We start from the raw sequence: 25,211 nt of genomic DNA, 5'->3' as shown, positions 1-25,211 counted from the left end.
TTACATCCATGAGACATTCCAAAACAACAAAAACAACCAAAATAACAACAAAAAAACAACTCAAAAACCATCCATTTTATTTTTCCCTGTCTTTCTCTTCAAAACCTCATGAAATATTTCTCTTCAGCCAACCAGCTAGAATAACTGGTTCCTCATAGCTATAAAGAAACACATCCATCTCTTAGAATCCCTACCTTTACCTCGGTAATTCCACAGTTTGTTTGCTTTTCAAGCAGACAGAAGTTTGACTACACAAAATTACTTGGTTTTCATTCCATTAGTTTAGTTAAGGCACACAGCAGTTTTAAGTCATTTAATAGTCTAAAACAGAGGGTTGATTCCTATGTATGTAGACACTAGAGCTCTCAGAGGAAGTCAGACACATTAATTTTCTTCTAATGGCTCTTGGCCTTTTACTAAGGCCTGAAGTGTAGCCGAACACATTTTGCTCCATTTCATGTAAGCCAGTCACATTCTACATACAAATAGGAGAGGAGGAGAGAAACAGGGAAAGAAATCATCCAGATGTTGGTAACAGTAAGATAAGCACAAAATCATAAACAAATTACCAACAGCTTTGAATAATGGCCCGCAGCCAAAGCACAAAGATAAGAACAAAATATAGCAGTCAGATGCTACGTTCCCTGACACCATGAAAAAAAAAAAAAAAAGAAAAAAGGAAAAAAAAATTTCTAGAACTATGCTAGTTTAAATGTATCCCTTAGTATTCCTTTCAAAATGTCCAGAAGCCAAACAAATGCAGCAAAGCATCACATCAGGATCCTTAAAGGAGAAGCACAAGAAAAGAAAAGGCATACCTTTACATTTCTGACTGTTGTCACTTTGTCGTCAACTTCCACAATCACTCTTCCTCCTTCCGCACTCTCTCTGGAATCAAAACACATTCAAAAATTCATTTGAAATACGAAGACACAAAGATGCATTTCAAATTCATAAACTCTAGAAATTTGCATTTCCTTTCAAGAATTTTAAAAGAGACATAAAACACTTCATAAAACATTTTATTCCTAAAGGGAACGTAATTTCACTTTAGAAACATACACTGCATTGTTACTCTGAAGCAGAGCGGAGCCCTTGTAGACTGGCAATGTTTTGTGCAGTAAGGATCCAAGTCACAGACCCACAAAACACAAGTGTTGTCAGGTGTTATCATCTAGTTTTTACCACATAATCCAAAGATTTTATTGTAGTCCTCAAGAAAGTTCTTTTTAGCAAAACAAGCCTGTCCTGAAAAGTGATCAGACTGATTGCTCCACAGCTGCAAAGCACCATGCACTCCTATACATTATTTGCATAAAATCACTTAGTAATCACCTGCTTTGGCATCATCAGTTTAGTTTTAAGGCAGATAAGACAAAATGAGGGTTAGAAAACTGAAATCTGATTGACCACCATTCATTTGTGACTCCAAATCTCTGTTTTAACAGATTTCTTTACATTTGTACAGCATGTAATTACTTCCTAAGGCAATTTCTCCTTTCATTGGCAGCTTTCAGTCAGAACTAGCACAGTGCAGCCTGCCTTTTTGTCAGTTGAGTAGCTTTGGTCAAATCTCAACTGAAAAAATATACACCAAATTTCCAATTCTAAGTAAGTGGAAAATCCAAATAAAAGACCACCCTAGGTTTACTTTTAAATATTTAACCTCATCTTCTATAGTTGCTGAACTGTTCCAGATGAAGTTTAAAAACAATTAGAAGCACCTGCCTGAAACAGGTGTTCATGCATGGAATAATTCTAGTAACTTGCAGTAACTTTAAAAGTCAGGGTATTCTCACAGAATATATAAGAAAACTTCAACAACAGCCAGCACCTTCAGTCCCACCAGCACTAATTATGAGAAACTCACTGCCTTCAGGCCACACTTGCCATACAAACTCTACAAACGTGTATTTATATGGTTCTCATCACCGATATACTCACAGACTAAAGTCATTACTAGAGACCTAACATAAAGAAATCCCAAATATAAGACATTAAAGGTATAAAAATTACTCACAAATATAAAGTTAAAATGCTCACATTTAAATACTTTCAATGACAGTACAACAGAAACAAGAGAAAATCAAATTACCACACCACAGTCTAGCACAGGGTAACGATGATTCTTCACTACACAGCAGCTGAGTAGCTTTGTTCAAGACTCACTAGAAAGCTAGCAGCAAATAGAAATAAAACTAATCTGCTCTGGATGTCGATTCACAGCATACTTATCTCAGCTGATGGCTGTTACGAAGGGACAATTTGTGTTCTCCTGACCAATACCTCACATGTGTTCTCATTTCTTTTTTTGTGTGTGCATGTGTGTCTGATCTAGCAATCACACCCCCATACAATGACTCAGATCAGCTGTGATCAGAAAACACACACACAACTGCAAAAGCCAAAGCAAGAAAAAGTTCATGGGTATGCAGTGGTGGAACAGAGCTGCTTTTGCAACATCTTACAGCTGAAAGAAAGAGAACTGAGTTTTTTCTAAATAAAATCATTAAGGTTGGCAAAGATTGGTAAAGGTCTCTAAAATCATCTAGTCCAACAGGTCATCTACCACCAATACTGCCGAACAATGTTCCTAAATAATACATCTACCCATTCCCTTAAAGGCCTCCGGGGATGGTGACCACACCAGCTCCTGAGTAGCCCGTTCCCACTAGAACTGCACTCATTTGGAGAAGAAATTCTTCTTAATATCCAACATAAAACAAAGCTGGACTTATACCTGTTTCCAGTCCTAAAAACTATTTGTTCAGCCTCCCTGTAAGTATGTGTTTATTTTACACTTCGCTTAGGTACAAAACAGAGAACATTAGGAAAGGAAGCCCAGTTTAATATCTAAAGTCCAACAAACAACGCACATTTAGCACATTTACAGGTGTTGCAGATGTTCTGCCTTAATTCCAAATTCCAAACACTACAAGAAGCTCTTGCAGCAAAAATCATGTATGTTCACAGAGGTTATATACATGTATCACAGTTTGTATTCGAGTAGTAAAACAATATTTCATCCTCACTGAATGGGTGCTCTGCTCTACCAGTATGAAAGCTGTATTACTTGTATCAAAAAAAATCATCCCCAAGATTCATTTCTCTTGTGATACGTTTGACTCCCACTATTCAGAAATCACAGTGATCTAAACATTCAGCCTCCCTATCATCCATTCTCTTCTTTTTTGAATAAATCATGCTGGGCTTGGGAAATGCTCTCTTCTAAGTTACTTTGTACAAACAACCTTTTCCTCATGCAGTGCTGCAAAAAAGATCATTTTGTGGACAGGCTGCACCTTCCCAAAAAGCTTCAGCAAAATGCAAACCCAGTGACAGACCAGTAACAAAAATACAAAATGCAGCAGCAAGGCTGCAACAAGGAGCTACAAAAAAGACTCAATGGAAGCTGTGGCAGTCCAGCCAAAACCAGGGGGAGCTCAATGGAAAATCTTAACAGTTGCTGGTCCTCTGACAAATCATTTCTGCAGCCCATCAAAGCAAACACAATCCTAAAGAGACAGCAGATGCTGAAAGACCTGGAAGAAGGAGCCAGCAGAACTGAATCATGGGAGGATCAAGGCTCCCTTAGAGCAACATTTCCACATCTTGCTGGATTGCATAGAAACTAGGTCAGATTGCAGAGTGCAGAAGTGCAAATAGGTACACAAAACTGGAGGCAGCAGTGAGTGGGAGAAGGGCAGTTGCTTATTTTAGGCTTTATAAAACTTGCACTTCTCCTCCACCCTCTCAAATAATAGTCATGCACTTAGAGAACAAAGGAGCTGACTTTTGAAAGTTGCACGTTTATTTTAAAAACATGTACATGCAGTAAAACAAAAATAATGGAGTCACTAGCACTAGACATGTAATACAACAAAAAATCTTCTACAACAACTGAGCACCAAATACTTGAGGTAATTAAACATAATAAAGCCAAAATATACCACTCAAGTACATGAGAAATCCTAAATAGTTCTTGAAAGAATGCAGTACACACCTTCTTATACATATTTAAAAAATAACCCTGCAATGCATTTCTTGCGTGCATCCTATGCTTTTCCTGCCAGTGCCCATGACTCAAGCTAACTCCAAAACCAATTTCAGCCTTGAGAGTTCAGCATTGAGAGTTGATAGTGCCTTCAGCCATGAGAGCTTCTGCACTGTACTGACAAGGTACCCACAACCACAACCCAGCCCAGCATCTCTCCATGACAGCAGCATCTTCTGTATCCTCAGCCTTGCTGCTGTAACCTGGGAGACTCACAAGCTGCAAACAGTATGAACAAGCTTCCTTTGGCTAATGCAGGATTTATTTTTAAAATATTAGCAATTAAAAAAAAAAAAACAAAAAAAAAACCACCACCTAAAACTTGTTTTCAGTGTTTTTCATTATGCAGGACAACCAATGCTATTTGGGATATTTCTTACTAAGTATTTTACTGGGACTTGTAAAAGAGGAGTGCACACCCAGTCAGCAACTTTCCTACCAAATTCAGAACAGATGTTGATAAATAATTTAAAAATCTATATTGAAGCCAAGTACACAAAGTTCACCAAGACAACACACTGCTATACTAGACATGCAGCTCAAGTTATCTGTACAAAGCTTTCACTGGCTCTAAGAACAGCTGAGGCAATACGATTGATGGTGATTTTTGTCCATGTGGCTTCCCTCTAGTGTTCTTTGTGAAGATAATACAGCAACAAAAACAGGAATATTTGGTGCAGAGAATCCTGAGCTGTTGCTGGCACTCCCTCAAGATAAAGACCTGCTCAAATGGTCAACATTTTCTTGATCATATTCAGACTTTTGATATCTTGATGGGAGGTGTTGGATGGCCTCCTCCGGTGGCCCTGTATGTGCTGTTTTTGAAGCCTTGTACTGCTGTAACAAGAGTGTCAGGCATCTTCCTGCAGCAATCCAGTGCTGCTCATGATTCACCAGTGCTTTGAACAGCCTTGAAATGACACTGCTTTCTCTCTTAGGTAGAGGCATTTAGAGGGGGAGGAGGGTACAGAGAGGAAAAACTTATCTATACCACCAGTGCCCAAGAAGCATGAAAGGAGGAGGATTTAAAACAATATTGCACCCCAGTCAGTCCAGTTTCAATCAAAACCGATACTTTTCCACCCTTGATTCCCTAACTGAGTAACAAGACATTCATCAGCTTTAGCAAAAATGAATTCTGTGCCTATACCATGTGATTTCCTTGGAAATCAGAATTTAGATACACTGATCAGTTTTCATTCTAACAGGACAGAACCACAGTCCGTGATCACAGTTAAACAAATGACTGTTTCACTGAATGCTGCAATGCACCCTCATCTCTCTTGCCTAATTATTTATCTCATTATACCACAATCAGCTCTGATGGTGAACAATTAAATTGTAAAAACCAGACATTCAAAACTTTAAAAAAAAAAAATACAAAAAAACCTATGGCACAGATAGAAAGATGGCTAGAGAATTTTAGAAGAGTGGGATTAAAGAAAAGGAAATTGGGGAAACTCTACGCAAATTCCATGTGCACAGTGTTCGTATCTTGTACTGCACAAAGGTTTCACAAGAGCAGCTTCCAACCTCTGCACCATGCCCAGGGCAGATGGGCAGCAATACCTTGCATACGTCACATTATTTTACATTAATACAGTTTTTCTCAGAGAGAAGGCATGGTCTTAGAAATCAAAACTGCCAGGCACAGACTTGGTTCTAGCCAGGTTATTTAATTATATTATGTCTGATTTTTCTTTGCTGCATAGAAAATAAATAATAATAATAATAATAATAATAATAATTAAAAAATCTGATCCCTGCTCCAAATCATTCTGATGTCCATAAAGTACTTATAGGACTTTGTGGTCTATGAAAATGAAAAATTACAGTTAATAGAGTTTCAAAAGGTTGTGGTGATGTTGTTTTAGGATATTGCTGCAGATGCTTTTGCAGGCAAGAGAAGCGAAGAAAGATCCAGCCTCTTACTTCAGACATCAGACCCACCAGCAGCTTGCACCTTGTATCAGGCACAGGGCTGTCACATAACATCAGCAGAAACATCACTGTGGTTGCAATAGCCTTGCAGCATTTGGACACTCAGAGCACATAGAGTTCTGGCCTTTAAAGAAGCCAGAAAACTTGTCCCGTGGAAAAGCTAGAAAGCATGCTCAGTGTGACTGCAAGAATACATCTGGGAAAGGTTGCTGATGCAGTGCCCTTACAAAAACACAGATGTTGCTTATGCAAACGACCTGTTAATGCCAAGTATGGTTACTAAGAGAAAAGAGCAGCCATCTCAGTGATAGTTTACACAAACCTTTAAATAATAGACTAGGCAAAGGAAAATAACTAATCTGAGTGAACTAAGGGAGAAGATGTTAAGATAACCTTAATAATAGGCTAGGTTACAAAACAGGACATGTGAATGTAAAAATACATTTCTTTGGGATAGAGAACTCCTTTATAAACACAAAATTGGCTTTCTTCAAAACAAAACAAAAACCTCAGCTCTTCTGTGGAAAAACAAAACAAAAAGCTTGAAATCATGAACAATGCAGAACCAATGCAATTTGTGCACAATTTCAGACAGCTCCTGGAGGTCCAAGACAGCTTTCCCACCATCAGGTACCAGCCCTGAACCCACAGCTTTTGGGAGAATTCAGCTACCATCACCTGAAAACAGGAACTGTCAGGTAAGAAAAGGACACAGAGGAACAGCACCCATCTAACTGCCATAGGAGACCAAAGCAGCCTGCCATTCATCTGGGCAATGGGGTGAATCACCAAGGTTACATATCTGCAATATGTAATTGAGAAAGGTAATACACTACAGTCAGGGTATAAGACAGACACTTCACTGGCATGACTACATTCCATGGCCTGCCTTATTCTAAACTTTGTTGTAATGAGAGGTATCCTAACAATCCTGAACAAGCTAAAAGGTGTTTCCTACTCTTGCATGTCACCTATTTTTTCCTGTATTTAGACCTTCTCCTTTCACAGAGACATTCCAGTCTCTTAGAAATCAAGAGCAACTTCACCATTTTCTCAAAAAAAAAAAAAAAAAAAAAAAAAAAAAAGCAGTATTTTGTCCTGTATTTGACAATTACGTCCATATGGAACATATGCTGAATAATAAATCCAAATTCTGCTTCATCCATTCTGCAGATAAATTTTCATCTCTAACATATTTCTTGTGCTAATGTAAAATATATACACATTTCTAAGTAAGTTATTTAAATTTACATCCAGTAAAGCACTTAATAGAGATGATGGCAATACTCCAATAACAGCTAATTTCTCCAACACACATTTGAGCTTCAGAGTTTAAGTTGATCAGAGAAAAGTAACAAAAAGAAGAAAAAAATGCTCATATCTACCATTATAATGGAAAACATATCTCCCCTCCCTGCAAACCCCATTATTTTTGTCCAAGAAAAATACAAATACAACCTTTTTAAAAAAAATTATCTAAGAAACAGAAAAGCTAACTTAATCAGAAACTGAAATTATAAACAAAATGTAACTGCATTAATGATGCCAACACCTTGTGTCACTACACTTCAGATGTATGTAACACAAGTGTATATCAAGTTGAATAAAGTTCAGGAATTGGGGGATTTTTTTATATTTTATTTTTTTAATGTAACCTGAAAATGCTTTTGAATTATGAATCTCAACTCATCTGGCTATATTTGCTCAGAATACATCCCCCTTAACAACAGCATTATGAAGTTTTAGGAGTGAGATACTATAACAACCAGAACAGGAGAGCTCATTTGTGAGTTAATAAAGATCCCAACAGCATCTTTCCATTAAGAGCTCCTCAACTGTCTCTTCTTTACCGGGTTCCACAGGCAACTGAATACAGTTTTCCAACAGCAGGACGTGCTTTCTGTTTTGCTGGGTGCTACACATGCAGCTCCCAGACCTCAGGGGAAGGTGGTTGACTCACCATCCCTGGATGTGTTTAAAAACTGTTTGGATGTGGTGCTCAGGGACATGAATTTAGCGGAGGGTTGTTAGTTAGGGTGGTATGGTTAGGTTGTGGTTGGACTTGATGATCTTTAAGGTCTTTTCCAACCTGAGTGATTCTGTGACTCTATGATTCTCAAAAAGCATCCCAGGGAAACTTGCACACCCTAGTGTCAAGGTAATTTACCTTGTTTCTCGGCCAGCCATGTGACTTCCATGTCTGGACCAGATCCAGTATCACACCACCATGCTGCAGCATATTCCACAGCAGCACTGGAGAAATAGGAAAGAGTGCCTGTGTCCCTACTTCATATAGTTACATACTAGCATTACATTTTTAATCAACAGCTTTTACCCCTCAGCCAAAAACAACATTAGGCTTTCATTACAAAAGTTTGATATCTAACAGACCAAGCAATAGTCTATCTGGAAATAAACCACAAAGGGATTTCACCAGTTCCTAGCTCTTGTTTAACACCTGAAAATTATTGCTGTAGTCAATTTACTGCACCTGTTCAAGTTTCCAAATTTAATTCTGAGGAATCATTGTGGTTATGCACAAGTATCTGTGTACCCATATGTAACAAGTTCTATTTATTTCTTGGTACTTAGAATGGCAAATGTGTAATAAAGATTTTCAGAAGAAATGCTACTCCAGGGAACACACTGGCAGGATTTTACACTCAGGACGATGCTTTGATGACAAAAAATAGTCTATTACTATAGCATAGTCTATTACTGTATAACTGATGGCATTATGAAGAACGTTGGCTACAAGCTCTTAAAAGCCTAAGGAAAGGAAAAACTGCATTCTGTACAGCTGTATGTGCTTTTTAGCTACTGAAGATTATTTGTGCGTAGGAGTTCTCAGATGAAGAATGCATTTCGATGGGCGCTGTACAGGCAAAGAACAAAAAGACCTCTCTTTACTTGGCCTTATGCTAAGTAACAAATAGCAGATGCGAATAACATGGATTATAATAAATGGATACTTTAAACAGAAAGTAGGATTTTATGATCTCCCATATAAGACCTTTTAACTTCTGAATATTCTGTAAATTGAAGATGCAAAACCAGAATTCACCCACTCACATAAATTAAACATAGCAATGGACAAGTTTGGATAGTCTAGAAATGACCACTAACACTTTGGTGCTAGCCATTGATCACAGATTTTTAATCTCTTGAAAATGAAAACTTTTATCACTGGAACTGCAGTTGCACACACCACAGTACTTCAATCCAGCTTAACCCAAAGAGTTTTTGTAGGAAGCTTTTCCTTTCAAAGTACCTAGGAGATCCCAGGAGCTGTGGCAATCTGTTAATGGCCATCACGGCTACGTGTACAGAAAGTGTGAGAGGTGCATGTGACCAGAACATGGAAGTGGTTTAAGAAACTAGAACGGAAAGTGTAAGCCTCTATCCTCACTGATCCCTATCAGGGTTACATTAAGTATTCAAGTATTTGCTACTTGCCTTGATTTATCATTTATCATGTTTGAGCAAGTTCTCCCACCAGAGCCTTCATAGGCAGCATTCAATCACTTCCCCTTCCCTTTTACAAAACACAGAAAGCCATCTGGAATATTTTTGCTGATCCCAGCTGGGACAACGCAGTACAGAGAACAAACAGCTTATGGCCTGTATGGTCAAATACCACACGCCATCAGTGAGGCTGCCACAAGTGAAGCAGTAGAGCCGTTCAGTGTCTGCCTGTTACCCCCTGAGCTTCTGTCTCCCCTTTGTTGCATCTCCATGTCAGCGCCAGATTCACTTTGCCCTTGTGCAGGGAGGCTGTCCGGGATCCCACCCACCCAAGATCCCACTCACCCCTCCAACTATGCTGCTGTCACACCACTGATCCTCTCAACTATGCCAAAGGTTTTCCTGTTCATCACACCTCACCTGGCAGAGCTATGGGCACAATTTAATGCTATGATGACATATGTACAGTTACGTGCTACCCACTGGGGAAGAAACATTAAGCCAAATGTGATGTAAAGCCAAATGCTATTGTGGGAGACCTGGCTGCATGATGAAATACATCACCAAATCAAACTTTGAAGCTCTTTCAACCTCTGGTTAACCCTGCAAGACTCTGCAAAATGGTCCTGTGGTCTGAATAGTTTGATCTCATTACCAGGTTTTCATTTTAATGTCAATACTTCTATGCTAGGAATGGTGAACTATATGGTAGAAAATAAAAACAAGGAATGCCTCCAGCATTAAAGCAACACTAAGCAAAGAAGGGCCAAACTTAGCTTATTTCCAAGACGAATTGTCTTAAAATACGCCATCATCTGTCAAAACGTGTTCCATTCACAGCTGTGTTATAGATCAGAATTATATATATAAAAAAAAGAAACACGTTTGTATAAGATAGTTATGGATTTTTAAATCCGCTAAATTTGAGTTAAAAGGTAAAAAAGCACAATGAGAACTGCGCTCCACGGGAGGGCCATCTACCACAGGCCCACGCAGCCAGAAGACGCTGTGCGGGACTCACGCTAAAGGGGCGGGCTGCCCCACATCAGCGCTGCCCTCGGAGCTCGGACCCGTCCTCAGATCACTTCCGCCTGAAGCGCTACAGCATTTCTCTAACAGCAGAAGCAAATCACCGGCCGCTAAAATTTGGTTTTCTTTTCTTTTCTTCCCCAAACTTCCGAACTCCTCACAGTTTTACTGATGCGTTGCAGCGGCCCCCCGGAGCTGCCGGGCCGAGCTGCGTGCCGGCCGGGACCACAGCCGAGCAGCCGGGAGGGAGCAGAGCAGGGCGGCAGAGGGAATATCCGGCCCCTGTCCGCTCGGGACAAACAGCCACAACCAAAGGGGAAGAGCACGTTCCCTCGCGTTGGGTGACAACGTTCAGCCTAGAGGAGCTCAGCGATAAAAGCCGAGCAACCTCCCCTGCTCGTCAGCATTCCGGAGGGACACATCCCGCCTCCTCACTCGACGCTGCCCACCGCCGGCTCCTTCCCCAGCTGTAGCTCCGTCCTTCCCCGGCCCCTCGCAGCCGTCCGGCAGCGGCACGGCCACCCGCGCTCCCTTCACGATCCCCACCGCACCTTTTGCTCAGAGGCCGGACCCGCACGGCCACCTTGACGTTTGCCATGGCTCTCCTTACACCTTGCAGCTCCGCGCCCGCATCGCGCCCCCAGCACGACCACCCAGCGCCCGTGGTAGAGCCGCCCCGTCCCGTGCAGCTTCGCCTCGCCCCGGGGCGGGGACACAGCGGGGCCCGCCCCGGCACTCCTCGCTTCGGCGGCAGGGAAAACTGCGGAGGGAGTCGGGGAAAACCCTGCCCTAAACAGCTGTGAGGGCCGGGCTGGAAGTTTTTGCAGTCCTTCCAGCAGCGAAACTGGGCATTTTTGGTGCTTATTTAAAATCCAACCGGCGGTTGCTGCGCCTACCGTAGGTCTGGCCGGATAAGGAGACAGGAGCCGCAGCTCGCGCGTTGTTCCGCTACACGTGCACCGCTGCAGCGGGGGCTCGCGGCTCAGGCGCGAGCGCCGACACGCGGCCGCTGCGGCACGAGGCCCGAACGGCTGCGATGCTGTGAGGGCGGCGGTGCTGTGAGGGCGCAGCGCGGGGCGTGCTGGGGAGCACCGAGCTGTAGCGGGCTTTATTTTCAAGAATAAAACACTCTTGGTCTACTCCTTTATACTTTTGATACATTTATTTTCCAAGTAAGGTGCGGGCAATCCAGAACTCCAGTGTGCTTCCAGCACGAAGCATCCCACATTTGATTAACGTGACAGGAATTTAAGGGAGGTAGTAAGGAATTGATTAACACTGAAGGAACGCTAAGCTTTTGAGCACTTGCAGTTGCTTTAGAAACTCAAACCTTTATGCATTTATTGTAATAAATCTGGATTTATATTATTACACTATTATTTTATTATCTAGATTCATCATAGTGCATTAAAATACCCCATGACCTGCAATTGAAGGCAATCTCAATCTATCAAACTGACAATAGTTTTATGTCTAGAGTAATGTAAAAGCCATCAAAACTTGAAAAAAATGATTTTAGAATATTGTCCTTGTCCTTGTTACCAATGTGACTATGGGGATGTGAGAGCATCAGGCACACCCACAGGAGAGACACAGGCTGCCCTGAGATATTCTGACAGGCAAAAAGAAACAATCTTCCCCCCAACCCACACCCATAACAAAATAATCCAAACCCAATGCGGTCATTCACTTTTATTCACTGCATTTCAGAATATTGAAGATTGTGCTGTATCTGAATAGGCAACTACAGTACCTTTACACCAGATAATCCTTGCCATGTAGACCGTTTAAACAACCCTACATTTTGTACTTTAAGTATAGCTCTCCTCACGAGATCGTGTTTCTTAAACTGCAGAAATACTGAATCTAAATGAAAGGTGCCACAACACAGAAACCTTCCAGACTGAGGTTCTTCAGACTCAACACTCTTCCCAACTCATGACCCTTCACAGATCCATACAAGCTGTGAACTGCTGTACATTTCAATAGGTTTAATGACCTCATATGTCCATAGCTAATGGCATCAGCTAAATTCCACCATCTCCACAGTCAACTCTCCAATAATGGGTAGAGCAGAACAAGGAAGTATGTTCAACTTTTTGGATATGGGAAAATGTACATATTTATCTTTATTCAAAGGAATTATGATGAACAAAGTAACTGGAACTGTTCTCATCCTATTTCTCAAAGTCTTAAGTTACAGTAGCTTTAATTTACCTGATGTAAACTATTACTGTAAGGCAACTTAAGACAGGTTAAATCTGGGATAAAGGCATTGGATTAAAAGTCTGGATTGTTTAGTTTCTGTTACTTCCCATCTCAGAAAAACAGAAGATACAGCTCTTCCGCAACTGTGTGGAAGACCTTTTCTGAATCAGAAAGAACAGTCGTGGGAGTTTGTGCTCGGATTGCACAATGTCACATACCAAGTGTTCACATGAAGACTTCATCTAAGGCTTACAGGACTCAAACTCCAGCTTTGTTCTCAGATCTTATCTCTTGACATTCTGCTCCACTTAATCCAAGCCTTGTCCACTTAATCCAAGTTTGTCTTTTTAACTTCACTCAGCAGCAACAAAAAGGAAAGCTAAAGGAAATTCAGCTACACTTGTATATGACATTAGAGAATTTTTAAGCTATACTTTGACATCATACTCTGTAGAATGATGTGGCTACCTGAAAATTTCAAGTATTTAATACTGGGTAGACCAATTACAAGTAAATCTTATTAGAGTGTGTTCAACAAAGAGCCAAGTATTTCTTCCTTAACACTACTTTTTTGATGCAGCACTCAGATAAACTTGAGTGAAATTTGTGTGGTAATGAGCCACTTGGTGGCTATTTTGAGAAATTACAAGGCTTCCTTTTTAGAAACTGAAATCAACAAGTTGTGCGTACAGAGAATTCAGATAACAGAGGCTACAGCAATAGAAATAAATACATCTGCAGCACTTCTCCAGTTTGATCCATGTCTTCAGGACGAAACTGCACATCCCCAAAGGCAACCAAGCTTCTTGATTTATAGATGTCCTGCCAGTGATGTTTTACCAACACATCTTTCAACACATAAAAGTTATTAAGGCTGTGAACTGTAACCATCAACCTCTTGCAAGAAAGAAACAAACAAAAAAACCCCAGACATTAATACTTGTGTAAAATGAGTTGTATTTTAAGAAGGTCACTGAAGACAGGGCAAGCAATAGAAGACTGAATAATACAGCTATCACTACGATAGAAATCTGGGTTATCAGAAAATTAGAAGAACTGCTACACATCACCAAGTCCATTCCTTGCTTTTGCAGTCAACAACATCATAACTCTAATAAGCTGTAACTTAACACTAGTAAAATTTCTTGGTTTGAATCCTTAAGTGCCAGTTTATGCTTCAATCAATGAGTGTACAGAAGTTAGGCTAAGCAGAATTACTGTGATAGAAAAATATTGAATGGAAAAAAATGCTCACTGATGTTGTAGGTTTGCAATAAACTCCACAAGGAGCGATCTCCAGATCCTTCCTCAGTGGCAGTCAGCATTTAAATGGGATCTAGGAGCTACCTGCTGGTAGCACAGGTGAATTGCCTTTACCTGTGCTCCCGTGGCTGACTCACTGCTTGCCTCAGGTGGTCAATCAGAGGCTCAGGCTGTGACCAACAGTTCCCCTACAGTTTCCATAGCATTCTGTATCATTGTTTTAAATGCAAAATTCCATAGCAAAATAAAGACTTAAATCTTAAAATCTAGTACTTTTATTGAAGTGTTATAATGGCATACAAAATACAGTGTATTATCAACATACCTCTAAAAATGAATAGAGGTTCTAAAGCCAACAAATTTGCACTGAAGATAAAGGCTCAGAGTCTGTCAACTATTTCAAAGAGGAACTCTCTAACAGTCCCCTCAGCAGTTGACTATTTACAAGCTACCGCTCAGCCATTTATCATCTGTTTTTGTTTTCAATTAGTTGGAAAACACTGAACTACAATGTCAAACATAAATACAACTATCTACAAAATCCCTGTTAACTTAAGGCACAACTGTGTTGCAGTTTCCACAGGAGACTTGCATGGCAGTTCTTCAAGCAATTATCTCACATGAAGAACAACATCATTTGTTAGGTAGATAAGCCCAAGTCCAATTCAGCAGTATTGCAAATGCTGTCAGAATACACTTCTTTTTGCACTTCTCTCCACTGCAATATTTGCTCAGTCAGCTCTTCCAAATCTGTCACCAGCACTTCTGTTTTTGTCAAAGCAATGTCCTGAAGCAGAAGAGGATGGGATTTAATCTCCACACATCCTATCAATCTAGCAGGAAACAAAAAGATGCTAGGCAACAAAACAGCACTGAATTCTTAATGCTGGAGGAGATGAAAGGCTCAATTATTATTATTTTTTTGCCACTCACCAGATTCTTCATGAAAGTTGGTACCTGAGGGATCGTTTTTACAGTCTGCAAATGGTTTTCCAACTTCTCAATGAAAGTCACAGCCTCAGTCAACAACTCCACTACATACCTGCAGCCAAGAATGAATTCTGAAGTTGTGCAAAACAATGCAGGATTTAATACTTGCAAAGTCTTAACTCTTTTCCCTGCAGGTTTTCTTAGTCCTCCAGTTTTATTTGAGTTCCTAGTCATCTAATTAACTTCTGTGCAATTACAATTCTTCTGCAACTCTCAGCAACATGTAGGGCAGGAATTACAGAAACAAGTATGCACTTCACTAACAGGACTAGATTTTTAGAGAAGGACTAGTTTTAAAACATGTACTATGTAAATCTGAGAATCATCCACACATTTCTGCACAAGTCATAACGGAAAAACACCAAAGCTGAAATAGTATTCTTACCTATGCAGAAGCATAATGAAGCGAGCATTTTACACACTCATTTGAAAATACATATTTTTCATTGTGTAATATTCAGAAGACAAATCAACTAAGCAAACTGTCACAAAAAATAATTATCCCTACTGTTCCATGAATTTAGCAGTTAATAGAATTTTAGCTTTTAGCTTTGGTCCTGCTATCATTTCACCTCTTATTGATGTGAATTAAAGTATATGATGTTTACTGCCTATGAGTTGCAATTAATTTTGACTCAATCAAACAAACAAGTATTATTTTTCATATGCCTACTTGTGGAAATCAGCCTTAATAGGCAGCGTCTCTTGACATATGGGCTTAATCAGCCTCTGCCTAAGTCTTCTCTTCTCTTTCAGTACTGCTTCCAAGTGTCTGTTCACATCTTGCAATATCTGGTATTTTTTACCTATAAGATAAAATTGCAAAGTTGAAACTGCTGTCCTGCTAGAATAAGAGCAAAATTTCTTCAGCAGAAAGGCAGAAAAAAAATTCTGATCTATTATTCAAGACAATTTACAGTCAATAAACATATAATTACTCCAAGCTACTTGTGCTGGATTGTACAGAACTTAACATCAAAACTCACCTTGAAGAAAGTCATACATACTTTTTAGAGACACAGCTTTATGACTGCTTTGCATTTTATGTAACTCTTAGTAAACCCACTTCTTAACCTATACCATAGGATAACAATTTTACAATGTACTTCACTATCAAAACACATTATTAGCAAACTAGAATCTTTTTAAGCATCCATCAAGACAAAATGGAAAAAGCAAGAAAAATAAAATAAATTAATCCTTATGCTCCCAAGAAAAACTAAAGAAAAACAAGCAAAAAGCCCTAAATAAATAAGCAAACAAACAAACAAGGTAATTCTAGGGGCCTACAGATGGAGCAGAAATGCGTGCATCAGTTTACTGGAAAATCAGCAAAGCAGCACACAGCTTAAGGGAAGGAAAACAAATTACTGATGATTTCGGAACTCCCAATGCTCCACTGAATTTGGGAAGCTGAAGACACACAGACACACGATTACAAATATATACACCCACACACACCCCTTCTACTTCAAATCATTTTGATGAGATTCAAATATTATGCAAGCATTCTTCTGGAGGAAGTTAACAAAACACCTGTCACCTTTAACAAACTATGCAGTGAAAACAGCTGCAGTCTCTTCTAGAAGCATGATGAGCACTATGTAATCAGATGAAACAGTCTGCTGATACGCACCTTTAAGACTCTTGGTGTTTTTACAATACAACCACACTTACTTAAATAAAAAGGATGAACTATGTCTGCTGTCTCCAGCTCCAATTGCAGAAGTTCAGTTTCCAGTTTCTTCTGCAACAACAAAAATAAAATAAAAATGCACCTTAAACACATTTTTTGTCTCTCTTTAGGTGGGAAGAAGAAAAGGAGGGAGGATTAAGAAGGGAGATGGTGCAAGTGTGAGAAAAAGCTTGATCACATGCATGACAGCATGCTATCAAGCTCTCTCAAGTTTTAGATTCTATTTTTGATTAATAGGAAGACAGTTTAAAGAGAACAAACCAAACACCACCAGCACACAAAGACAAGAAAATCACTATTTGGTGATGTATTGGGAACTTCTGCTTCAAAAGACAGATTCTGCAACTCATTCCTAAAACATAGATGTTTACAAGTCCTACAAAGCAATTTCATAATCCAGATCCTGCTCAAGAACCTCATAGCCCAAGCTTTCTCCCTTTGGAGAAGACAGTTCTGTGGTCTTGATTGTCTTAAGCTGAGAGAGAACCTCTCAGGAGAATCTTAGCTTTAATTATTTTTAACAATAACTGAGCACAAAAGCAACAGGTATCTTCCTGTGGCAGAAAATTCAGGTCATTTTGGCTAGACAGGAAAAGACTGAAGAAAGTACAGAACAGAACAATAAAGTCTTTCAGGACACAGAACTGTTCCTTTGCAAGCAAGGAGAAAAATTACTGTTTCACTCACAGCACATTGAACATTTGTCAGAGACGGCACTTTGTAAGCATAACCTTTCAGCAAGCGGCTACACAGCCACTCTACCAGGAGCTGAAAGTGTCCTTTCTTTCTGCCAGTCATATGGGGTAATGCCAGTTAATTCATTCTCCAAAAAGTTAAAAGCCGAGTTTGTCACACTTTTGCAGTAACTGCTGGAGTTTACATGACACAATTCAACAGACACAGTCTGCATACTAGCAAGCAAATGCTCAGAAAACATCACCATAAAATATAAATCAACAGACAACTCAGGCAGTAGGAAGTGACTAAGGTTACCTTTTGCTAACCAAGAAAATGGTCCAGTTGCCTATAAAGAAACACATTTTTGGGGAATGTAAGCGACCTACAGACTCTTACTTGTTCTTCAGTTCCTACAGAAAGGTAACACTTCAAAGACACAAACTGCTACATCTTTCCAGTTACACTGAGAACTTATTTAATCATTTCACTCTTTGTTTTATGTCAGGTAAGCCTCCAGAACACACATACATTTGACAATGGCACACTGCAGTCTGATGCCTCATTAGTGACATGTATTATTTGTACAGATGAGGTGTTAAGTGCGCGTTGACAGAAGTGGAGGCCGTATGTACCTCATTGATTTCTGCTCGAATCTTCGCCATTTTTTCCCTCTCTGAAAACCTCACAAAGCATTCAAATTCTTCACAGGCTAAATCCAATGTCTCCTGTGAAAGGAATGCAACATGAAATGGCACAGTCAGCGGCACAAAGGCAAATTCTCAATATTGACTTTTAATAGTCTAAACTTACTGTTAGCCTATCACCCTGAGAGACAGAGTTAATTTCTTTCAAACAACTAATAAAACACAAGCGTTACTTTGGGAACATCAGCACAAGCTAAAAAAAAAAAAAAAACCCAAATCATAAAGGACTGCTCTGCGGTCACTCCCTAAGGTATTGGTTTGCTCGCTTTGAACGCCTCCGGGAACGGGGCATCACGGCTCTGCGGGCAGCTGGGCCAGCGCCTCAAAGCCCCCTCAGCGGAAGATCCTCCCTTTTAGCTGCAGAGTCGCTGGCGGGAGCTCCGCGCGGCCCCGCGCCGTACCTGGCTCACAGAGCCCTCCGCCACGCACTCCTCCAGCACGGTCGCGATCTCCGTGGGCTCGTCCGACCCCCAGGGGCCGGAGCAGGGGCCGGAGTCGCTGCCGACCGGTTCGACGCTCTGCCAGAGGCTCCGCCTCAGCCCGCCGCAGACCCGCCGTGCCTCTCGGCGGGGCCTGGGGCTGGCGGGCGCCTTTGCTGCGGAAACCAAACGGCGGCCCTCCGCCATCCTGGGCGACCCGGAAGGGGGGCGGCGGGCCGCCGCCACGGCGGGTGTGACGGAGGGCTGACAAGGTTCCGCTTCCGGAGGAGCCGGTGAGGGTTCCTGGCGCTCCAGGTTTCGAAGGGAGGGGGAAGCGCGGCGTGAGGCGGCTTAGAAGTGAGCGACCCCCGCGGGTGCGGCGGCCGCCTGACTGCGTCGGGATCGGTACGGAGCTGCGTCGGGGCTCCCCGCGTCGCTTTTGGCTCCTGGCGGAGCTGCGGCCTGCGGCTCGGAGCGGGCTGTGAGCTGCGGGAAGTGGGTGTCAGAACAATTTTGCTTTGTGATGCAGAATTTGGGTCGTGCTCCTCCATCGCAGAATAAGAGAATCTGTCTGAAAGCACCGCTCGGACTCCGTACGCTCGAAGAAGAAGCGTTAGGATGGGAAACAGTGCACTGAAAGCCCACCTGGAAACAGCACAGAAGACCGGAGTGTTCCAGCTGACGGGAAAGGGACTCACAGAGGTAACGTACCTATAAGGACATGTGGCCGTTTGTCGGTGGGACTGACACTGCTGAAGAGCAGTTCCCACTTAGGTGTGGTCATAATGCACCACATAGTGTATTTCTTATAAATAGGGATGGATAATGTTATCAGAAGAATGGTTTTTTCTTCTTGGCAGAGTGGATTTTTGCTTGCACCATCTTCTGGTTGAAGATTTGCCTGTCAGGACATTTGCAGGCTACTGATCTTATGCTTAAAAGTGAACGTACCCCAAAGAAGTAGTGGATACAGCATTGTGCTGTTAAAAAAAATAAATAAGAGAAAGGCTTGGAACTTCAGGAAAAAATGTAATTTTACAACGGTATTGCTATCTAGAAAGATCCTCCACAATTTTTCATGCTTAGATATTTGTGCTGCATTTAACTGTAGCCTGTACAGGATGTTCACATTGCTGCAAGCATCTTGGATTTCAGTATGCAGAAATCATCTTGACTTTGACTTAATGGCAGAAAAACAAAGAATATCTTTGGACTATAAATCTGCCAAAAATTCACAGGATAGCCAAAATTCAAAGCTGAAAATATATGCAGTAAAGAAATTTGTCAACTGCTTTCTACACAATGATGTCTGGATATTGTGATACATATTACAGTATGTAATAGCAATATATGTTTTTCACTTAAAGTTTTAAAGCTTATCACTTGAACATTTGAAGCTGTATCAACTGTTTAGACAGTGTATCTTTTTTCTTCACCCTAGTTTCCTGAAGACCTGCAGAAGCTAACAAGCAACTTAAGGACAATAGATTTGTCGAACAACAAAATAGAGCTCTTGCCACCACTCATTGGAAAATTTTCCCTTTTGAAGAGCCTTGTTCTAAACAACAACAAACTGAGTATGCCTGCTAATTAATATCTCCACAGATTTTTAAAGTAGTACCTGACTTCTCTGATCAGAAACTAAATGTAACGGTTTAACTCACAGGATATAAATGGGAAGCTTAGTCATGTAAACTGAAATCTTTGGAATTCATGTACAGGAAAAAATCAAACCATAAATTCTGCAATACTAGTTGCCAACTTAGTTGTATTATCAGTTTTACAATAACATGTAAGTTCAAAAACTGTATAGTTTCTGTGCTGTGACTTGTCTGATCTGAAAGTTTAACAGTGTCAGGTGGTTTAGTATTTGCTTAGAAAACAGGCGCTGCAGATTACCTGTAGAGAATGTTGTGGGCCACTGATTGCTGCTTCTTTTGGACAAACATGAGTGGAAGGTCAATAAAATTCAGGTTATGTTTATGTTGTGAGAGTTGCAGTTTTCTGGATGATAAACAAAATTTTTGCCCCTTTATGGAAAAATCAGGCTGAAGTGAAGAAGCCTTTTTTTTTTTTCTATTTTTTGCGTGTTCATTGTGTATTGACTGCCTTTTTTGAAAAACAAATGTAATTTACAAACCTCTTTGTTTCTGTAGTGCAACTCAGGAGTGTTACAGGTTAGACACATGTAGATAGAGTGAGGATGAACTGTAGCAGTGCTTACCTGTTGAGGCTTCTCTGCTGGTCTGATACAGTACAGCTTATTTGAGAATTTAGTACTGAGTGAGTGGAGCGATACCTTTAAATGGCTGCAGCAGACCTGAGGCTATGAACTGTGTGGTAGATGAAATGCCATAGAATACGTTAGCTAATTGGCTGGTAGAGAGTATAATTTATAGCATTCAATCCTCAAAGCAGCATTTTCAGCTTATGGGTTGAAGGTCTGTCTTGTCTGAAGATTATTTTTAAGACATTTTTAGAAGATGTGTAGAAAGCACATCTTGTTAGTGAGTTTAAGTTTCTATGCAGGGATCGGTGCTTTCATTGGAAAACATGGAAGAATCCTGTGGGAAATTACTGTAATAAACCACTGTTCTTCATGCAGAAATTTGACATAAATGGTTACAGAAGTTTACTGTTCATTTTTTAGGTCATCTCTTTGTTGTGTGATTTATTTCTAGCTGCTCTACCTGAGGAGCTGTGTAGACTGAAAAAACTGGAAACACTGCATTTGAATGGCAATCACTTGAGGCAGCTACCAGCTGCATTTGGACAACTTTCAGCTCTCAAAACTTTGAATCTTTCTGGGAACCAGCTTCGGACTGTGCCTACACAACTTTGTGGTCTTCGCCACTTGGACGTGGTGGATCTTTCCAAAAACCAGATCCAGAATGTACCTGACAGTGTGGGAGAACTGCAGGCCATTGAACTCAATTTGAATCAGAATCAGGTCTGGTAACAGATGTTATAGGCATGTGGATGTGGGACTCAGTTGTTTACATTAGACATAGTTTGTCCATAGACCATAGGCTGACACAATCAAAACTTTAGAGCTAGAAGATGCATCTCTTCTACACAGAAGAAGTGAGGCATCATAACTACAATTTGTGTACTAATACATTCAACTGACTGATTTTAACAGCTAACATATCCTGAATTTAATTATATAGAAAATATTTGGACAGATACTGAGTAGGAATCTGCCTACTATTATAGAAGAATATAAGTTTCATTATAGAAGAATATAAGTTTCTTGGCTTTCTTTAAACATTATTATGGCTTATGTACTGCTAATTAGTCATTGTTAATGTAATCTATATTTGCAAAATGATATTTGTTCCATATCAGTCTGAAGCACAGACCACTTGAAGTAATCATGGATAGCTAACATTCTAATCCCATTTTTTAAAATTCCTACCAGATTTCCCAGATCTCAGTGCAGATCTCACACTGTCCACGTCTCAAAGTCTTGCGTTTAGAAGAAAATTGTCTAGAACTTAGCATGCTTCCTCAGAGTATCCTCAGTGATTCCCAGATCTCACTGCTTGCAGTTGAAGGCAACCTCTTTGAAATCAAGAAACTCAGAGAACTGGAGGGTTATGACAAGGTTTGTATATAGACATACTTTTTTTTTTTTAAGAAGCTTCTGGTGAATTCTTTAGATATGACTGCAGAACAACTGGAAGCATCATTAACTTTAATATCAGTTCACCCTTAAAACCCTTCAGTTAGACTTCAGCATTTGTAAGGTTTCTTAGTCTAGAGTATCAATCCATTACAACAGATGATAAAAAAAAGGTTAGATTTATTTAAGTGTTGTTTAAATGTCTTTTTTGTTTTTCCTTTGTAGTACATGGAACGGTTTACAGCTACAAAGAAGAAGTTTGCGTGATTTTGTTCTGGTTGTGTGTATCCCTGGTAAGAAGTTAGTGACTGAGCCACCCACTTCACTGACATAAACCAAGACTGATAAAGGAGATTAGAGTATCCTCTCTATTAGTTGCATACAGTTGGTAAGACCACATTGAATAAACAGGAACTAGAGAGCACAGGTACTGTTCTGATGAACCTGCCTAGGGGCCAGTTTTCTTTTTGAGCCGCTATAACTTTTTAAACACAGTACACATTCTCTGTTGTCAGGGCTCGTTCTTCCATAGAGAAGGGGAAAGAGTATTCCAAATCTGCCAGTTTCCCTTTGTCAGGAAGCTACTGATGGATTTCTAAGAGAATTATTTCTCCTAGAATCACTTTCCATGATAGTACATGGAAGTTTTGCTTTCAAAGCAGATTCAAAACATTGTATATTTTGCAGTAAGCGCTTCTGCAGTAAACTCTTCTACAGAGAACTTCCACAGATGTTTTAGTTCTTAACTTATACAAATTTTTCTATGAAGCACAGATAGTTATAGCTAATTTTTATTAACTGGCTCTAGTAAACAAATGACTTGAACATTCTTCATTCATACTTCTCTGTATAGACTTTCTTTTCCCATAAGCAAGAATTGCACTACAGTCCTCTGCTGCTTGAGCTATGTCAAATAAAAATGAAGTTCACCTTCAGTGTATTCAGTAAAAATGTATACTGCTGGAAAATATCCTTGCACTGACTCTTAGTGAAAGTCTTAGTTGTCTCCCTACTGCTGCTGCCTTACTACCAAAAGCACCTAGACAGAATTGAAGATGTATGCAATTATTTAACTTATTCTAAAGAAGGAAGTGTACTTGTTTATTTTAGTAAAATGTTTTCAAAAACTCATTTCAAGCTTTATTTGGTGTACCTGCTGCTGTTGTCACTTTTACCAGTAGTATTTAGCTGTCCTACAAACCACCACTTCAGATACACTGTTTCATCAGTTGCTGTTAACAGTTGTACTTCAACCCTTTGAAAAAGCAGAGAAGTCAAGTAAGTCAACACTTCGGTAGCAATTAAGTTAACATGCACAAAATAGCAAAGTAGGAACTGTACTAGGTGCATTTCTTAGCAAACGAAGATGGATGCACCTCTTTCTAATCAGATGGTCTTCCAGTCTCACTGCATATAGTAATTATTGTTTTATGCATAACCTTTCATACTTGTGGTAAGAAAGGCATTTAGACATTCAACTCCTTGAAGGTGCAGGTGTGAAAATTATATGTAGTCAATGTGTTATGCCATCTGCAACTAAGGAAAATGAAGTGACCTCTGTGCCAGTGTTTTTCCTCAATATACTAATCTTAATTGTAGTTATCATTTATTTTATAAGATGCTTAGGAATATTGAGTTCCCTGGTCCCGTTGAAATCTTGTTTCATTCTTACACTGTAATACTTTTTACAGTATTTCGGGGAACATCAATTAATGATTTAAAGGATGGGTATGATCCATCATTAAACAGGTGTCATGACCTGCAAGTTCCCCAGACTATGAGTGCATAAAGATTGCAATGGTAGACTTAGAGAATTCTATAATATGCAAGAACAGGTGTTTTATTTCTTAGTTTTTAATTACTGACTACTACTATTTACCACCACTAAAGCAAGTAATTAATAAAGCACATATGTTATTTCAAGCATTACCAGCCTGCTGTAATACTTGCCAAATTGCTCTCAGGACTGAGGGTACTTGATGAAGGACAAAGTTTCACTTCAGAGATGATTTGCATTGTAGAGTCCAGAGTCAGCCAGGTGTTCAGACTCCAAGGTCTTGTCTATCCCTTAGATCTCAAATAGAGATGTTCTCTCAGGGGAGTAATAAGAAAGAAGTTCCATTTTGAGTAGACAGCAAGATATTTTTGGTTGGTAGGGACACAACTACCTGCCACTGCTAGCTTTTGTTCTCCTACCTGTAACTGCCACATTTGTTTTTAGTTTCTTGCTTTCCTAAAGCTTCTCCCCTCCCCTTTAATGAACAAGCAAAAACAATACCATTCTCTGATTAATTTCCACTTTTTACCTGTTCTTACAGTTTGTTTTTATAGTTATCAGAGCTACCCCAGATGTCTGAGGCTCTCAGGTACCTAGAGAGATCAAGGATGGTACAGATTCTTGGGCTAGTAGTTCCTTGTCTGACAGACATCTTCTGTTAGTATTGCTGCCATTATAACCAGGCTGGCGACAGCAGGAACCAGTCTACACTTAAGGACTTCCCCATTCCAGGTGCTATCTTAAACAAGAAGTAGCTGACAGGAAGACAGTGGTTACTACACTGCTTTGTTTTGCATGTCAAAATAATTGCAAGGCCAGATAATCAGAAACTTGTTCCTCTATATTAATAAACTCCACAGATGACAACTTGCAGAAATTTAGCAGTGAATAGGTTAAGCCTCAAACTTGTTTCAAGTTCAGCTCCTTTCAGTTGATACCTGAAATCCAATTTGAAGCAGAAGCTTTCTTCCTACAGACTTGCAGTGCTTGAGACACCCACAGACCAAACCCCCCCCCTTCATTTTAGCAGATTTCCCAATGCATGGGACAGGAGCAACTGACCTAACAGTACAACAGGATAATTTATCATTAATATCATGCACTTTGCAATACTATGCTGTCGATCTGTGGGTGCTTTTTTTTTTTTTTAAACTGAAAATACTTGTTCTCAGGCATGCTGCTCCTCTTAAGCTTAAGTTTTGTTTACCAGCATTCTTTGTCTGAGATTTGTCAAAGATTTGTTTGCAGGAACAGAAAGTAATAGGTATTAGGAAACAAGAGCAGCAGAATACTTGAAAAAGTGACAGTTGGCACTGCCATAAAAAAAAAATCTCAGTATCTCAAATATTTCAAAACCACTAT

General features: G+C 40.1%; 3 protein-coding genes across 4 annotated transcripts in view; 1 reads left to right on the top strand and 2 right to left on the bottom strand.

Moving 5' to 3' along the window:
• The window catches only part of STARD9 (StAR related lipid transfer domain containing 9), a 98,103-nt gene extending 86,965 nt beyond the window's left edge, over positions 1 to 11,138 (bottom strand). Inside the window, exons 1-2 of the mRNA XM_042863489.1 lie at positions 11,041 to 11,138; positions 819 to 888 (exon numbers count right to left, since the gene is read on the bottom strand). Of these exons, the coding sequence (XP_042719423.1) occupies positions 819 to 888; positions 11,041 to 11,087 (117 nt within the window). The 5' untranslated portion in view covers positions 11,088 to 11,138. The remainder of the gene's footprint in view (positions 1 to 818; positions 889 to 11,040) is intronic.
• A 2,496-nt stretch (positions 11,139 to 13,634) lies between these two features.
• HAUS2 (HAUS augmin like complex subunit 2) lies at positions 13,635 to 18,669 on the bottom strand. The gene is made up of 6 exons (XM_042868777.1): positions 18,430 to 18,669; positions 17,957 to 18,049; positions 16,628 to 16,697; positions 15,624 to 15,756; positions 14,894 to 15,002; positions 13,635 to 14,747 (listed from the first exon to the last, which is right to left on the bottom strand). The coding sequence occupies exons 1-6, from the start codon at positions 18,652 to 18,654 to the stop codon at positions 14,601 to 14,603; spliced, it is 777 nt and encodes a 258-aa protein (XP_042724711.1). The 5' UTR covers positions 18,655 to 18,669; the 3' UTR covers positions 13,635 to 14,600.
• Positions 18,670 to 18,695: 26 nt separating this feature from the next.
• LRRC57 (leucine rich repeat containing 57) lies at positions 18,696 to 23,203 on the top strand. 2 transcript variants are annotated; one of them, XM_042868799.1, is made up of 6 exons: positions 18,696 to 18,740; positions 18,977 to 19,149; positions 19,889 to 20,024; positions 21,129 to 21,397; positions 21,869 to 22,054; positions 22,298 to 23,203. In XM_042868799.1, exons 2-6 carry the CDS (start codon positions 19,066 to 19,068, stop codon positions 22,337 to 22,339), a joined length of 717 nt encoding a protein of 238 aa, XP_042724733.1. In that variant the 5' UTR covers positions 18,696 to 18,740; positions 18,977 to 19,065; the 3' UTR covers positions 22,340 to 23,203. The 2 variants fall into 2 exon arrangements, with proteins under 2 accessions (XP_042724733.1, XP_042724724.1); XM_042868790.1 differs by lacking the exon at positions 18,696 to 18,740 and adding an exon at positions 18,747 to 18,852.
• Positions 23,204 to 25,211: the final 2,008 nt, after the last annotated feature.

The sequence above is a fragment of the Lagopus leucura genome, unplaced genomic scaffold, assembly GCF_019238085.1.
Source record: "Lagopus leucura isolate 7727_CA_CO unplaced genomic scaffold, USGS_WTPT01 Super-Scaffold_1, whole genome shotgun sequence".
NCBI lineage: Eukaryota > Metazoa > Chordata > Aves > Galliformes > Phasianidae > Lagopus > Lagopus leucura.
This window is presented reverse-complemented; position numbering and strand designations above follow the sequence as displayed.